Source organism: Condylura cristata, unplaced genomic scaffold (genome assembly GCF_000260355.1).
Source record: "Condylura cristata isolate star-nosed mole 26May11 unplaced genomic scaffold, ConCri1.0 scaffold00026, whole genome shotgun sequence".
Classification (NCBI taxonomy): Eukaryota; Metazoa; Chordata; class Mammalia; order Eulipotyphla; family Talpidae; genus Condylura; species Condylura cristata.
The window spans coordinates 4920988-4938662 of NW_004567127.1; the positions used below are offsets into that span (position 1 = coordinate 4920988).

General features: G+C 57.4%; 1 protein-coding gene across 1 annotated transcript in view; it reads right to left on the bottom strand.

The window, feature by feature from the left end:
- The window catches only part of VANGL1 (VANGL planar cell polarity protein 1), a 41953-nt gene that overhangs the window by 7388 nt on the left and 16890 nt on the right, over positions 1 to 17675 (bottom strand). The window contains exon 4 of the mRNA XM_004689608.2: positions 15018 to 15625. Within this exon, the coding sequence (XP_004689665.1) occupies positions 15018 to 15625 (608 nt within the window). The remainder of the gene's footprint in view (positions 1 to 15017; positions 15626 to 17675) is intronic.

A 17675-nucleotide genomic window follows, 5' to 3' on the forward strand; every position in this document is an offset into this window, starting at 1 on the left:
CCCTCCTTGTGACGTCAGCACCCCTCCTTGTGACATCGGCACCCTCCTTGTGACGTCAGCAGTCCCATCCAGGCCACAGTGGACAAAGAGACAGGTTATGACTATTCAGTTCTTGAGGCTATTCAGAACTTACCTATTTTCCCTTAATTTACAAAAGAGGAAACTGAGTACCCCAAAAGGTCAAAAGATTCACAAAGGGTGGCAGAGCAGACAGTGAACAGCAGAGTGAGGACTGGGGTTTCCGAGGTTCCTGTCCTGCACCCCACTGCCCCTGCTGTAGGGATTTCAGTTTCCTGCAGAGCAAAGCTACACCCACCGGACAGAGGGCTTTGCAGGGCGCTGGCTGCAGGCACTGGCTAGTCCAGATTCCTCCTCTTCCTTCCCTGCTAGCTACCCAGGGGTGCGGGTGTGGGTGGGGGCCAGCGCACCTCTTCCCCGAGCCCCCTGCTCCTTAGACAGCTGTCTCTGGTGGGGCCTAAGACGGGGACACTCCTGCTCCGGTGTCCTACAGTCTATCCTCTCATGCACTGGCCCGTGGGAGCAGAGCACAAGGCAGAGGTAACCCCAATATGCAGGAGGGTGTCTGAGGGAGGGCAACAGAACACACTCTCAGGTGGCGACACTCAGCACCATCCCGTGGAGAGACATGTGGGAACCAGCAGGCCCCGTCTCATCTACCTGCACGATATTCAACGCAAGAAACAGACCCAGAAGTCTGTGACCCCCCACGACACACCCACCTACCCCAGGAGGGCTGGGACTCCCCCCTGCACCACGGAGCCTGACGGGCTACGGCTCTGCAGGACAGGGCACTGACCCCACGGATGGACATGTGTCTCGCCCTCTCCTTTTCCTTCCTAGCGCCCTGCGAAGTGGGGGAACGTACGAGAATTATTTACGATGACCCAGGCGAGAGGCAGGCTGATTCCTGGGTGACCACACGCAGTCCACAGCTCCCTGCACACACAGGGGTCTTCACACCCAGACGGCGCAGCCCCTAACCTACCAGCTGGGCGCTGTCAGGCTACCCTCGCTTCCCCCTGAGTTTCACAGAGTCTGGAGACAACCTAGAAGTCCCCCGTAAACTCCTGGAGGGCAGTCACGACCGGCCTTCCTGGTGCAGCTCTGACGTGCACGCTCAGGCGAGGGCAGGGCCTGGCCAGGCCACCTTGCAGCACAGAAGCACAGAGGCCCGAGCACACACCCACAGTCGGAAGCCCCGCTGCTCAGTGACTCACTCCGTGGCGTGCTCATCACTCTCACATCTGAGCCCCAGAGCTGCCAAGTCCTGTAGCGCACGCCTGAGGTGGGAGGGTCTCCTAGCCAGGCCCGTGTGGGGCAGCTGGGCCAGGGCAGGCGCGGGGCCGGGGGCAGTGCGGGGGGAGCTGTGGGCACCAGGGGCCCCGGGCAGGTGACAGCTCCCCACAGCCGCCGCTGCCCCGGCTCAGCGGGGTGACGGATCTCCATGCGGCTACCTTAATCCTCCTTGCTGGCGCAGAAAGCCAGGCCTGGCCGGCCCGACCTCCTCCCTGCCCCCCCTGTCTGTGGTGTTGTCCCAACGGGTGGCAAGTGCTCCTTCCCTTCCCCACCCCGCCCAGAGGTGACGTAGGACAGCTCTCCCTGCCAACACGGGAACCCGCCCGTTGGGCGCTGGGACCGGAGCCCTGCGCCTTCCTTTCCCAGACTCCCCAGGTGTTCCTGCGACCGGGAGCCCCCCCCACCCCCCGCCCAGAAATAAGACACCTGGGTGCAGACTGTTCTGCCCCATGCTCCTACACTGACGTGGAAACATCTCCAGGCTCCTGAATTTCAGGGGGAAAATGCTTGATCAAACTTTAAAAATGAAAAGCCAGCTCCGAGTTGTTCTCAGGCTCATCTTCAAAGCAAACCGGCCTGTGGTTGCAGGGTCTGGGGCCTGCCTTCAGCCAGGCCACAAGGAGGAGCCCAGGGAATCACAGTCACTCAGCCGGGGGTGGGGCTGGGGGTGCTGGGAGGCAGCACAGCCAGCTGGAGCCTGGCGGCCCGTTTCCAACCTCTCCACCCCTCTGCTGAAAGGAGGGGCATCCACCGTGCCCCCGGCCAGCACGTCCACCCACACTGTGCCTGCTTCCAGGCCGGGCCTCAGGCAGATGCTCTCCGAACTGACACACGCCCACGGTCCCTCACCCCACAGCCAGGCGGCCTGGGGAGCAGTGCAGGGGGCGCGAGACAGGAAACCCTGATGGCGGCTCGCGGGTCTCACTGTCCACCCAAAGCCTCAGAACCTTTGCTCAAAAAAACCAAAGCAGTTATCTCATCCTCCAGCAGCGATGTCCTCGGAACCCGCTGACCAGTCGGGGCCGGCTGCCCCCGCGCTGACCGGCACAGGCGGCTGCAGAAGCGGCTGTCGGGGCGTTTGGACACCCCAGCACCTGCAGCCAAGAGAGGAGCCGCTCCTGCAGCTGCAGACACAGAACTGAGGGGCCTGCGTCAAGCCACAACGCTGTGAGGTCTGGATTCAAACCCAGCATGCGCTCCAGCTTTCTCCAGCGTCCAGTGTGCAAGGCCCGGCACGGCCTGGCTGCGGACGCAGGAGGACCAGCCCTCGCCGACCGCTGAGCTGTGCATGTGGAGCCATGAGGAGGCCCCATGCCGAGGGCCCGAGGCTGGCACGCGTTTCTCCCGTGTTTCCCCTTGCGAGGGGCTGTGACGAGCTGCCATTGGTGTCAACTCCTGTTCTTGGGGAAGAAACAGGAACAAAGGGCTTCCCGGGGCCACGGGAGGCTGAGCGCTGGCCGCCAGGAGCCAGAGGTCGGCTGCATTTCTGTCTGGCGTCTGGTTCGCGCTCTGGCCTGGCTGGTTGTGTGATCGGGACTCAGGCCTCAGCCTATGCTGAAGGCCCGCAGGGCGGGGTCGCAGGGCCAGCGGTGGGCTCAGGGGCCCCTGCCTGCTCTTCGGCCTGTCCCAAGGCCAAAGGAGGGTCAGTTTCTTTCAGGAAGCTTTTCCAACTATCTGGTCCCCATGAGTGTGTCCATAAACTGCAACAACAGCCACCACAGGAGCCTTGTGATGTCTTGGGGTGCAGCGTGCTCACCTTGGGGTGCAGCACTCCCTTCAGCCTGCCTGCGAAGCTCCTCATCTACCAGGGTCACCAGTTTGGACTCCCCAACTTGGGGGACTCTGCCTCAGCTGACCCCGCATTCCACTCTTCGGGGCGCTTTCCCAGACTTTGTGGGACCTGGCACAGCCACAGGAGAAAGTCACTGGAGACCCCCAGAGAAAAGCCCAGCCGCCCAGAGAAGCATGGAGAGGGCGACAGGGACGGTGCAGTGTGGGGGACCATAAGAAGCTGTTGTTCCCCATGCGAGGCGTGGGGGGGGGGGGGCGGGCGGGCTCCAGCCCCTGGGCCCAATTTGAGCTCCAGGGAAAGAGAAAGAAACTGCAGGGACAGGAACTGGGAGGCAGCAGCAGCGGCATTTACATGTGAAGGCAGCTCCTGCTGGTCTGTGGCTTTAGGCCAAAGAAGGTGGAATGTGAAATGCTGTGGCCTTTCGTGTCCCATGAACCCCCAAACACTTGCGGTGTCACCCACAACTGCTAGGCCACAGCCATGCAATGGAGGAGGAGGGGGTTCCCGAGCAAAGGGTCTCGCACAGACGTGCAGAGAAGCACCCCCAAACACTTCGAATTTTAGTTCACAGAAATCTGAAGGATACGCTCTGGAAAACAATAAGAAAGAGTGTCCTGGACACCCAGCCCCGTGACCGCCCCGTTCTTCGGGCGTGAAGAAGCGCCTCGCCTGACCTTAGACTCGGTTCTCTCATCCTCGGATTCTGCATCTGCAGGACAAGAATACAGCACGGGAAACCCAGCAGTAGCACGATAATGGGCACCTAAGAGTTGTCCATGTGTCCTGAATGTTAATGAACTGACTGGGACCCCCGGTCTGGCTGGGGCCTGGCGGGGGTCTGGCAGGCATCTCACCAGCTTCAGTGTCCACCAGGGCAGCTCCAAATTCTGTGAGTTTTCCCACTGCAAAGTGCGCTGGTATTCAGGCCAGGAAGAATACTGGGGTCACTGGAGTCAGCTCTCTATTCTGTTTCCCAAGGAGGAACTGCCCCCCTGGCTTCAGTTTCTCCTAAGGATTAAGTGAAATAATACATCTCACAGCGCCTGGCCAAGCAAGGGTTCGTCATGGTGGCATCAGGAGCTTGCAGGGCTGGGGGTGACAGGGAGGCCAGTGAGCCTCGCGGTCTGCACTGCTGGGCCCAGCCCGGCCCACTCCGGAGATGCAGAGTCAGGGAGGCATCAGCCTGCAGAGACCTCCTGAGGGGTGGCGCTGTTCTGGCTCCCTGTGCTCCTTCCTGCGAGCTCTCTGCCTCCTGCAAATGCAGCCTCCCTACAGGGCAGCCTCCTCCAGGCAGAAAAAGCCCCGGAACTTCTGGTTTCCAGATCACATACTACAACTTTAGAAGCCTGAGTAAGTACCTTCCCCTTTCTGGGAGAAATCACACCCCAACTGCAGAGGCTGTTGAGAGCACATGAAACACCTGAAACAGGGCCAGTGACTTACAGCCGCCAACGCATTAAACAAGCACCAAGTGCTGTCTTGCTAATGCCCACGCGCCTTCCATGGCTGGGAAGGGGCCCTGGGTGTGCACGCATGATCCAACCTCCTCGTACACTGACAAAGAATTCAAATGAAGACAGTCCCGGGCCCTCCCTGGTGGCACAACACGTTAAAGCGCAGCACTAAGAAGCTGTCAGCAGCCACTGCAGCACGAGATCAATCCCCAGCCAGTGAGGGACCCACAGGGCGCAGCAGACCTCTCCTGTCTCCCTGCTGCTCCCCTCAGCAGTGTGTTTCAGTAGATCCGCCTGTTCTGCTCCCCACTCTGTCTCTGGGGAATCCTCTCACCCGCCCCCATACCTCTGGCCTACACCCCAGTTCTTGTGTAGATAAATAAAGAAAGAAATGGAGACAATCTCGGTGTTCACCTGAGCAAAGACTCCAGAACTGAAATCAGAAACCATCTAGCCCAAACACCCCCCCACCCCCTCCTTCTGCACACCAATTCTTTGTGTAACACCACAACAATACCCCAGTACCCAGCCTCCAGCTGAGAGGAAACTTCACTCACCTCATGTTCACAGCCCCTTTCTCTAAGCTCTCCCACCATTCACCCACCACCTCTGGACCCAGGGCTCCCTCCTGCAGAGGCCATCAAGTGCTGGCAGGAAGCCAGGGGCACAGGGCCCACCCGCTGGACCTCGTACTTTGCAGATAAGCACAGGAGGCCTGGAAGCGCCTGTGGCTTGTGGGGTGCTCACGCGGACACACCATCCTGCACAGCTGTCTCCACTCATTCACACGGCCGAGCCGAGGGTGGCGCCTGTAATCCCAGGTACAGGCTGCCACAATCAGAAACAGGCTGTAGTGCTCACCCCTCAGAGGAGCTCAGAGGCTCACAGCTTTTTACTTTTCTCCCCTGGGAGGTGGGGGGGGGGGTGAGGTAGCCCCTGAGGTGGGGCTGGGGGCTGAGTAGGGGGAGGGAGAAAGGGTGTCACATCTAGGTTTTCGCTGCTGCTTTTCAAATACTAATCTGCTCTCTCTGGCTCTGTCAACAATAACAGCTTTCTTCATGTATGAAAAATGGGCAAGGCTCTCTTTCACGCTCAGACCCCGGGTTCGCGCCGGTCACGGGCGCCTGACCAGCTGGGTAAGTGCTCACAGGAACGCGAGAGGGTGCCCTCGACACAGAGGAGAGTCTGCAAAGGCCTCCTGCCTCCTCTGTGCATCATATTCCTGCAAGGTGGCGAGGGTGCCGACCCCTGGAAAACACCGAGAACCAGCCCCCAACTCCACTCAGTCTCCTGGTGAGTCTCAAGCACTGGGACGGGGGCGTGAGCAGGCCTCACGGGCCCATCCTATACGCAATAATAAATAATAACAAGGACAAGCCAGGTCACCGAGGCATCACGGGGTGGTTTTGAGAGACTTGTCACTGGGGCAAACCGTGTCTCCCCCAAACTCCCCTCTACACGGGACCTCAGGATGTGGCCTTCCAGGGCCTGTGAATCACTGTTAAGGTCGTACTGGTGTCTCCGTGAGAAGCCAAGAGGACACACGGGAACGCGGAGATGCAGTAGAAGCCTCGGGGCCCCAAGGACTGCTGGCACCCCGAGGCGGGGCGAGAATGAAGGATTCGCCCTTAGCGCTGGCAGAGTGAGCAGGGCCCATATCTCGACTTCAAATTTCCAGTCTCGGAAACAAAGAGAAACTGCTTCCAGCCACCGGTCTGCGGGTCTCTGCCGCCACAGCTGTGGGAAGCCAACACTGGTCCGCAGGGCCAGAAGGATGGAGGCAGGTGAGGAGCGAGGCGGGCTAATGCTAAAGGTAACCGGGCCTGTGGACCCTGGCACAGGGGGGAGGGAGCGGGGAGGGGGGAGAGGCGTGTGAGGTAGGAGGGAGCCAGCCGTGAAGACCCAACACAACCCGGGGCCCCTGGCCCCCCGCCCTTTCAGACACTGCTCAGACACGGGAGCGCATGCCAGGCCCAACTCCAGGTCTCTGAAAATTCCAAAATGCAACGTCAAAGTTGGTTGGGGTTTGTTTTGTAAACTCCCCAGCTCAAGAGAGCAGCGGGGGGGGGGGGGGGGGGGTCCCGGCAGCAGCCACCTGCCCCTTCTCCCAGGAACATCCGCCTGGCTTGGGGGCTACTCTGCTCCCTGGACTTGGGGGTCAGCTGACTTCGGCCTGACCAAGCGTTGAGCTACTTGCAGCAGTATTTACGTGAGTCCCACAGATGCCAGTGTAATGAGCCCCTGAGCCGCCACCCCCGCCTTGGCCGGGAGCTGGGCACACTAGAGTTTATCGGCTGAGCTGCCTGCCTTTTAATTAAAATGTTTGTCTCACAGCTGCATTTGGGGAGGCAACTTACACCCCAGCAACAGGAATGAGCACCTTGGAACATGGGACGGGGGGTGGGGTGGGGGCGGGGAGGGACAAAAACTGGAATTAGCTTGTGTTTACCAACAGGTTAAGGTCGCCTGCAGAAAGATCTGGAAGGAAGACGGGATCCCTGGATGTATGGTGCAAGAGCAGGAGCTGCTTGAGATCCTGAGGTGTGAGGACGCCCATCCTGGGAGGGGACAGACGAGCACCTGAGCTGACCATGCGGCTGAGTGGCTGAGTTCTCTGAGTCGGGATTTGAGTGGTGGAAAGTGTCCCTGGCCTACAGACGGATGGGCCCAGCAGGCGTCACCCCGAGAGCAGCTGTGGCAGGGGCCAGAGTGTCCACTCCCACGCTGGAAGGAAAGAGGTGGAACCAGCAGGGCTTGAAGTGGCTCTCCATTCAGTCTGGGGGTACCCAAGCACTCCTCCGTGCCTTCCACCACCCCACTTTACGTTTGTGATGATGACACTGGAAATGCCCCTGGGTCATACAAGCGAGGCCCCCCAGAGCATCCAAGGAGCCCCTCTGGCCCCCACCAGGAAGACTAACGTCACTAGTGGCGACCTGCGACCGCCTTTACTTGGGGACTAGAAGTGTCCTGTGTCCTCCCCTCATGGTGATGCCACCACCAACAGGCAGTGGCAACACCGCCGAGACAGCGTCCTTCTGAGATGACCAGTCCCACATGGCCATCCCATGGCGGAGAGAGGCCTGCAGGCGTCTCCACTGGGGGCGCCTACCTGACCAGCGTCCCCTCGAGTGACAGCGAGGTCACCCCCGGTCTGCCTGGAGCACTCACGGGCGGCACAGCCCCCAGCACCCCCGTCTGGGTCTGGGCTTCTGGGCTGGGAACGCAGCTTTCTCAGGCCCTAAAAGACTGTGCTGAATCACATCAGATAAACATCAAAGACGCCTCCGATAAGACCAGGAGCCCCAGGCCTGCAGGGTGCTGGCTGGCCTCTGATCCTACTTATTCCTCAACGCCAGAGCCTCGGCCTCAGGAAGACCCCAAGGAGCAAATAGGGAAGGCCAGGGCCTGGTGGCCGCTGGTCCCCGCCCGGCCAGGTGCGGAGCAAGGTGGCGGAGCCTTCCAGGGCTGGAAAGGAGGCCCCAGCCCGTGCTGGCCGAGAGTCAGTGCCGTGCGTGCACACCACTCCGTGGTGAGCCTGCAGAACGCCAGGACGCCAGGCCAGACCACAGCGAGACTCCTTCGGGGACACAGGCTTCTTGGTCAGGGACAGGGTCCGCTTGGTTCAGCCCCAGCGCCCTCGGGAAGGGTCTGAACCAGCTTATCCCACATGCCGGTGCCCTGCCCTCAGCGATGCCCTGAGGGGCGTGTGGGCAGACACCGGGCGAGGGAAGCCTCCCAGCTGCGCTGCTGCCAGCAGGCAGCTGTGCAAACACAGGGCTGCACTGTCCAGCACCTTACACTCCCGTTCTAGCCACTTTTAATGGGCCCCACACAGCCAAACCACAAACGGCAGCACTGTGCGCCCGCCTACGAATTCCCCCACAGCAGACGGGGCCCGGGCCGAAACCTCCACGCTCAGCCTTTTAGCTCTTTTCCATCCTTTGCTTTTTCAAGGTAGGGGGAGGCAGGGAGACTGCCAATATCTTTACTGAAAAGCAGTTACACAAGTGAAAACGCACATTTCTCAAAAATGAGATCGGATGTGGAATGATGATGGCAAATGACAGCAAGCAGAACTGTTTCAGGTGGCTGGTGGCACCCCGGACTGGGCCCCGGGCCACTGGAGCTGGCCCCAAACTTGGGGGGATGTGCCCCGGGCGCCCGCCACAGCTGGTCAGCAGCACGATGCCCAGCTTGGAAATCACCTGTCCCCGAATCTCGGACTCAAGCTGCCGAGAGGGGCTGGGCAGACCCTGCTTTACGGGGCGTGAGCTTCGTCTCTCCCAGAGACGCTTCCTTTCTCCCTTCTAACTACAAGACCAAAGTGCAGCCCCAGGAAGCCAGGCCTGGGAGGACGTGGCCGCGCTGGGAAGGGACAATGTGAGCTCTGTTTCATCAGGGGCCAGCTACACTCACGGGCCCATGGTTTCCTGGGGCTCTGGGGTCAGAAGTCCCGCCTGTGTGTAATGTTCTGTTTTCGGCTCCTCGAGCTGCCGTAACAAATACCACTGTCTGCGTGGCATAAATGACAGACATTCATTTGCTCTGCTCTGAAGGTCAGGACCAAGGTTTTAGCTTCTGGTGAGGGAATCTTCCTGGCTTGCTAGTGGCTGCCTTCTCCCTGGGGCCACACAAAGCCCAGCTGGGGCGGGAGGGTGTCGGGGGGGACATGGCGTGAGAAAGCTCTCTGGGGTCCCTTCTTCTAAGGACAAAGCTTATCAGCTCCATGACCTCACTTACACTTAACTGCTTCTCCCTCCCCGAGCCCATCCACACTGGTGTTTATGAACTGGGGCAGTTGCAAGTCCACCTACAACATCCCTGCTGGCCCTCCCAACCTCCTGCCTTGCCTGGATGTCTTCACTTCCTCTCACCAGCCCCTACTTTTGAACTCACTCCAGCTTCGGCTCTGGAGTCTCAAACTCCGCTCTCAGTATCACCTAAGTCCGATGTGTCACCTACACCCAGCATCATCTGCAACAGGGTGAGGACCAGTCTCCCTCTAGCTGGGAACCTGTGACCGTCAATAAGTCCCATGCTTCCAGGTCAAGACATCGGGCGGACGTGGACATTCCCTTTCAGAGGGAGGAAGGAAGGGGTCGGTCCTCACAAGTCCAAAACCTAGCAAGGCAGAGTCCATGCCAGTCCCGAGATCTCAGCCCCTAGAGCCCATGTTCTGTCCCCAGGGCCACCGGGAGGGCTGTGTCACCCTCCCCAGCCTTTCCGAGGTGGCCCTGCCACGCGGCTCTCTGCCGTGGTGGCCTGGTCCTCTGAAATGGGGTGGGGGCAACCTCCGAGGCCAGTGAGGAAGCAGCTCTGGCCTGGGCTGGGCTCGGGCGAGCCCGCCTCCCGTGTACAGTCTTCTCGCCCACCCACGCTCTCTGCTTCCTGAGGAGCCCACTGACAGTCTGTGCAGGCATGATCCCGTTTTACTCCAGCCTCTGCTGAGACGGCTGATTAAATCGCTGGTTCAGAGCCACATTTCAAACTCCTTATCGAACGGTGATTCAGTCACCCTTGGCGTTCTCTTCGGTCCAGACTTCCACGATTTTTGGCTACAGACTGAGACGCTTCCAATTCTTCAATTCCGGTGTATTTGTTGCTTAGCAATTCCTTCTCTGGTTCAGATTTTGCTGAAAGGAGTGAAGACCCAAGCTACACCGTCAATGCCTTGGTCAGAAAAGTGGCTAACCCAGCTTCCTCTCTCAGCTTCTTCCTCGCACAAAGCCTTGCAGCAGGAACATAAGTCAGTCGAGTTGTTTGCTACTTTGTATGAAGTATAAAGTACTTTATAGTAGAAAGTATAAAGGTACTATATTAAGTAGCTTTTCCCCACTTCAAACACTGTGCTTCTCATTTCCGTATGTGAAATTTGGGGGGGGATACATTCCTTTTCAATACAAGGCCACCATCATGTACAATCACAAACCTCCACTGTTTGAAAATCAACCCAGGAATCACTGCCTCTAAAACACAAGCGGTTCTCTAATCAGTAGCCACCTTTGATTAAAAGGTGCACGGTTAATGCCAACGTAGAAGCTACTAATAAGCACATGAATGAAGAATGCTTAGAAACCCAGAGTGGGGCCCTCCCTGGTGGGGCCCTCCCTGGTGGCTCAACAGGTTAGGACGCAGCACAGCAAGCTGGCTACAGCCCTTCAGTGTGAGTTTGATCCCCAGCCCCGGAGGTGACCACAGGGTGCAGCAGACCTCTCCTGACCCGCCCACTGCTCCCCTCAGCAGTGTACTTCATCCATCTGCCTGTCCTGCTCCCCACTCTGTCTCTGGTGTATCCTCTCAGCCCCTGCACCTCTGGCCTGTACCCCAGTTCTGTGTGCATACTTAAATCTTAAAAAAACAGAGTTGCAGGCTGCTGGCTGAGCCATGCACAGAGAGGCCTCAGCAGACTGGGCATTCGAACAGACAAGTCTCCCAGAGTGCGGGGCTGGGCGTCCATGCAGCCCTGGGGTTTCTCTGTCTCTCCACTGGTGCTGTCGTCTTCATCACACTCAAAGCAGCTCCCCCCCACACCAGATGAGCTACTTCTGGACTTTCTGAGGCAGAAAAGTCAGTGATTAAATCCGGTCGAATTCTATGCCAAGCAAGAAGAGCAAGCTGCTCCGAGTGGGAGTCCCCGGCAGCGGTGGGAGTCCCGTGTGTCATGGCCAGAAGCCAGCGCTGGGCACTGGTTTGCCTGAACCAAGAGAATGCAGCAGCGACAGCAGTGGGCCTAAGTCCTAAAGAGTCAGGAAACTTCTGCTTTTGATTTGTTGAGACTCCCGAGAAGTCCAGGCACTACTGAAGAGCCTGCCAGGGGGAAGGTGCTCTGGGGAGGGAGAGAACAGAGCCCAGACAGGAAGAGACGGACGCTCGGTCCCAGCTGATCCCAGTCCCAGCTGACCCCAGTCCCAGCTGGCTGAGCCCTGCACACCTGCAATCACACAGGGACCACACAGCCGGCCGGCAGAAGCAGCCCAGCTAAGCCCAGTTCACAGAACTAATAATAAAATAGCGCAACATCAAATTCAACGATTGAGTTTCGGGGTGCTTTTGTAAGCAATAGCAAAAAGGGGGCTTCTTTGGGGCATGGGCTGTAGGACAAGTTTGAAAGGTTGCTGTGGTTCTAAGGAGCGAGTTTTGTTGTTGATTGAACAACTGAACTTCCAGCGCTAAGGCAGAGTGGTGCCACGAGCTGACAACCCTCTTCTTCCCCTCTGTCCGGGGCCTAATTGAAATAGGAGAAGAGACACACAAATAGCCTGCCCCTAGCCACCCCCCGCCCCACACCCAAACGCTTACAAGTTCGTTCATGCGTGCTTAAAGCACTGGCGTGGAGATGAGGAGCTGTGTGAAATAGGTAAAGATCATTCTGGAACCACATAATCCGGGTCTCTCACACAATCACAACCTCTTTAACTCTTCTGTGCCTCCGTTTTCACATTTGAAAATAAGGATAAGAATACTGACCCCCTGGACTGTTCTGAAGATGTGGGAAGTCACAGGGGAGCCCCCAGAAGGCCTTGGGGTACAGGAAGTGCTTGGTGGCCCTTAAGCAAGGCTGTGTACTGCAGAGTCAACAACTCCAGACTCTACACCCCAGTAGTCAAGGAATTTAAAGATTCCAAAGCTGAGCAACTGTTAGCTAGGATCACTAAATATTTTCTTCCAGGTTTCTCTCCAATACAGTCAGATCAAACCTCACAGGTCTTGGGTGAAATCGTGGAAAAGCTGGCGGCTCGGAAGGCCTCTAGTCACCCCTCTGGTACCAGGTAAAGGCCAGGAACCCCCGAACCAACTATGACATCTCACTCTGAACAACAATCACCTGTCACATTTCTCAAAGATTCCATTAGGCTGAAAATCCCATTGCTGCTCACAAGCAGGCTCCCAGCAAGAACCTTCCAGCAGAGCTAAAAAGAAGCATATTTTGTAAAGAAACGAAGGGCCAGGTATTCTTTTGACAACGCTCAAAAATAGCTCAGTCCATTCAATGAAGTCATCTCTGACAACCAAACAGAACAAGGACTCACCAAGGCTCCGCTCCGCAGCCCCGAGGCCGCTGCCGCCCACGACTCACAGGCGGGCGGATCAAGGGAGGGGACCGCTGGGACTCAGGTGGCTCCGGATGCCCCGTCCGGCCCCGCTCCCTGCTCTCTGGTCTATTCTCATTCCCCTCCCTCCTGCTTCCATGTTTTACAAAAGAGGTCAGAAGTTATATTTCTGGCTCGGTGACTCTCGCCGCCACACAGGGTTGAGAGCAGATTTAGCTCAGCGCCCGGCGGGTGGTGGTGCCCACGGCCCGGAGGCCGAGTCGGCCGGTTCTGGCAAACTGGCCGCACAGGCAGGGCTGCCCGAGGCCTGTGTTTGTAGGCAAAGGCGGCTCTCCTTCCCAGTCACCTGGCACCCCAACACCAGTGAGGAAAAGTGGGTCTCCCGAGAGGCAGGAGGGGGAGGAAAATGACTACTGAAGAGGACCCAGGGGAGACTGGACACGCTCTCCCCCAGGGCTAGATGCCCTGGGCCCTTGGGTCTTCCTGGGGAGTCGGGGTCGGGGCTTCAGGGTCAGCAAATGGCGGTCGTGGTGAGGACACGCAACAGGCCACGGGAGCGAGCGGTCCTGCCTCCTGCACCTGGCCCACACCTGGCCACACAGGTAGGAGGTGGAGTACAGGGCTGCTGCCCCTGTTCTGAACACACCACAGGTGTCCGCCCTGGGCTGTCGGTGTGTCCCTCCCCTTCCCACTCTTTGGTGACGCTGACCCATGTGCTGAGACCAGAAGACAAGCTTCCCTTCCCCCTCACAGCGGGAGCCACCCCAGCCCGGGCTGTGCCCCACGGCACAGGGCCGTGAACCACAGCAGCCTCACTGTGGCCAGTGTCTGGGCTCCTTACGTGGACACCCCCCACCCCCAAAGAACCAGCCCTGTCCACCATGGCCACAGCTGGATTCCTCTACCCCACCCGACAGCAGACCCTGTCCCTGTCCTGTTCAGACCGAGCTGCCCATCGTCACGCCACTGCCTGCAATTCTCCCTGCCTCCCGGGCCCTCGTGGTCAGCACGGTCCACTGCACAGAGCGTGCTGGGTTCTTTCCAAGTGACTGTGAGCCCCGCAAGTTCCAGAACAGAGCTTCGCAGGCAGCTCCCTTGGGTCCAGCAGGCTCCAGGCCTGCACACAGCACACATTTAACACAGCTCCCTGGGCCATTATGCTCCAAGGAGAGCTAGGGGCAGGAAGCTGGGGCAGCGGCGGTGACTGACTTGGCAGGGGAGCCCAGCAGCATCTGGGAAGGCCTCAGGCACCTGGTTTCGCTGCTTGGCACGTGGCTCTGACACCGCCGCCCGCCAGGCTGGTCAGAGTGCTGCAGCTTTCAGCACTCGGCCACCAGGTCTCGGAAGTGCTGAGCCAGAGGAAGAAAAGTGGGTGCATGCCAGCATGAGAGGGCTTGGCAGCGTGGCCTGGCTCCACACAGGGCTGGGCCACCTCCCTTGGCAACAGCTAATTGGAGGAGGAAGCCCACAGCGCTGGTGAAGCCACTAAGGTGTCCTTGCCCATGTCGCCTGCTTTGCCAGCTACAGAATCACTATGAACGAGGTTGCTTATCACAAGCCAGTCAGGTCCCCACGTTGGCTTCCACCACCCGGGACAGGGGCACCCATTGAGAAGGGCAAGTTAGGCGTCCCGGGGTCCGCACCCACCACTGCTAGCCAGCTGGGTGCCCACTGGGTGCCCGGCACAGTAGAAACTGAGGCTGCAGCCAGGGGAGAGGCATCATCCCTGTCCTCCGGGAGCTGACTGCCCAAAGCACCTCTGACTGCCCAAAGCACCTCTGAGGGAAAGAAAGAAAAGGAACATTAGTGGTTCTGCCAGGACAACAATAAACCAGATGTAGCCACTTTGGGCAAAATGGAGCTGCTGACCGCACCGTCCAGCATCCACCAGCCAAGGCCAGCAGCAAGGTCAGCAGCCACCATGTGCATCCTTCCTCCACGAGGCAGCCCAAGAAAACCATCCTGGATGAGAGCCAGTCATGGCCCCACACCAACCAGAAACCAGGGAAGTCCGGCCCTCCCTGGCGGTGCACCGGGTTAAAGCGCAGCACTGCGAAGCTGTCCACAGCCACTGCAGCACGAGTTCGATCTTGGCCAGGGAGTGACCCACAGGGCCCAGCAGACCTCTCCTGTCTCCCCGCTGCTCCCCTCAGCAATGCATTTCGGTCCGTCTGCCTGTTCTGCTTCCCACTCTGTCTCCAGCAATTCCTCTCACCCCTTGACCTCTGGCTGGTACCCCCATTCCCGTGTGCATAAATAAATAGATCTTTTTTTAAAAAAAGGAAAGAAAGACATCGGGACATCAACACGGCCCACCCCGGGGCAGCTCCTCCTGGGGCAAGGCGAGCCCCTGGCACTGGCCACCGCCCTCCCGGCCGAAGGTGGCCCGGCGCCCCTTACCTCAGGTGCCCCAGGCTGTAGAAGCGGGACTCGCCGTCGGTGGAGCGCACGACCTGCAGCGTGAACATGGGCTGCAGCTGCCTGAGCTCCAGCAGGACCACGGCCAGGTAGTGGATGAAGAGGAGGGCGTCTACCAGTGACACCGCGTACTGCACGATGCCCTGGTAATTCCGGTCCCGAGAGTCCAGGATGCGGACCCCGTAGAAGAGCCAATAGGAAACCACGAAGAGGAAGATGAGCACCAGCAGCAGGGCGCGGAACACGAAGACCCGCGGCAAGTCCGCCCTCTGCTTGCGGAAGAACAGCGCCCAGGTCCCGAAGAGCAGAATGAGGAGCTTGAACGCCACCGAGATGAAGAGTCCCTCGCAGATGGTGCCGCAGGGCTCCAGCTCGTCCCGCCACAGGATGGGGGGCAGCAGGATGAAGGCGATGGGCGTGAGGAAGACTAGCAGTCCCAGGACGGCGGCCACGGTGAGGCCCAGATAGCGCTTGCAGTCCAGCCCCACACTGTCCTCCATGTCCTTGCTGATCCTGGCGATGTCCTCCTGGGATATGCTGTGCTCCGAGGTGCCCGTGATGGCCGTGGTGGTCTCGCCCCAGTTGTCATCCTGATGGGCAAACAAGCGCGGGAGTGAAAAGCGGCCCAAGCCGGCCACTGGCCTGAGCCCCCAGCAGGCGCTCGGAGGCATGTGGGGGGGGATTTGGGGGGGGGCAGGGAAACGTGACCCCTCAGATACAAGCATCTTTTCACAGGAACAACTGTCAGGGACACTTTTCAAAATGATCATACACTTTCCTTTCCGGAGAAAGCGTGGCCTGCTCTGTCGGTGGGTGGGTGAGTCACTACTATGGTGTGGCTCGCAGGCCTGGGGCTGTGCGCCCGGCAATAAACAACGCTGTTGCTGCACTCACCTGTGAGCACTCACCCCCCTGAAGGAGCTCCTCTGCCTGGCTTCTCAGCTGCCAGCTGGCTTACAAAGGCTTATGGGGTTCAACTGCCACAAGGCGGGAAGAAGTATTATCCCCTTCAGGAGCTCGGGAGACGAGAGCTCACGGTATTCGGACAGAGCAAAGCTTACTGCAGCCAAGACACACTTTATCAGACCTCCGTCGAATCTTCCAGACCCATCTGGGGAGTACGAAGGTCAAGTACTCTGGGAATCGCCTCATGGACCAAGCCAATGTCAGCCCCGTGTCCAGCACCGCTCAAAATCCTTCCCCAACACTCACGACAAGCTAAACATCATGGCAAAGAAACGCTGGAATTATTCTGTCTCTTGCTTTCTTTCTTGTAAAGCTTTGAGGTCATTTCTAACTGGAAATGATCCCAGTACTTTGAAGTCTCTAGTATCTCATCTACTTTGTAAGATCAATTGTGGGGATTTTAAATGATTTTGCTACTTATGGGTAATTTGGACATGATTTAACTTGAAAATCAGATGCAGGGGTCAAGTTGGGTGAAATTAAAAAGACACCAACTTAGAAAAATCTAGTTTAAGATGACAGCTGAATCGGTAAGAGGGAATTCATTCCCAAACAATAACCTCAAGTCTAGTCATGGTCAAAAGGAAAAATGTTCAAAAAGACACCTGCACCCCCATGTTTACTGCTGCTTTACTTACAACAGGAAAGATGTGGAATCAACCCAAATGCCCAAATGTAGATGACTGGATTAAAAAGCTGTGGTACATATACACAATGGAATACTACTTAGCGATCAAAAAAAGATAAACTTGTGTCTTTTGCAGCAACATGGATGGAGCTGGAAAAGATCATGCTTAGTGAGATAAGCCAGAAAGGAAAAGAAAAAACCGGATGGTGTCACTCATAGCAGGAACATAAAGGACTGGGGGGAAATAATAATAATGATAATAATGATGAACAACTATATACCAGAGACATTTTATGGGGGTGAAGTGGGGAATGGGGTCAAAAATGGGGGGTGAGGGGCAGGGAGTGCACTGGACTGTGGTGATGGCACACAGGTGATCTGGTGAGGGGAAGCCCACGGGGGTTACAGATGAGCTGGAAAAGGCATAAAATGATGGAAAAATAAACTTATGTTATTAAAGAAATGATTTGTGAAATGTGTAGCAAGGAAGCAGAGGTCATGAATTTTGAGACTCGCATACCATGAGGCCATGACTGTTTCTGGAGACAGCCAGAAGCACCTGGAACCATCAAACATTGCCAGTGGAAGCAAAAAGTGTATGACCACTCTTGAAATCTGGCGAGGCACTTTAGGTACACTGAAATATACACTTAACTGCATGGCCCGGCAGCCCTCTCCTGGGTCTTACCCAAAGAACAGCACAGGGCCACGAAAAACACTGGTACAAAATGTTTTATTAGCAGCTTTATTCATAATAGCCGAAACAGTGTAGCCCAAACGCTGTCTATTAGGAGAAAAATAACCAGAGTATATTCATACAAGGAAACAATACTCAGCAAAAATAGAAAAGAATTAACTGTTGAAACACGCCAAGACGTGGACAAATCTCAAAATCATACTAAGTGGTAGGAAAGTCCAAAGTAAAAAAAAAATATATATATATATATATATGTGTGTGTGTGTGTGTGTGTGTGTGTGTGTGCATATATGTATATATGATATATATGTAGGTATGCATGTAAGTATAGTACATCTTAGTTATTTAT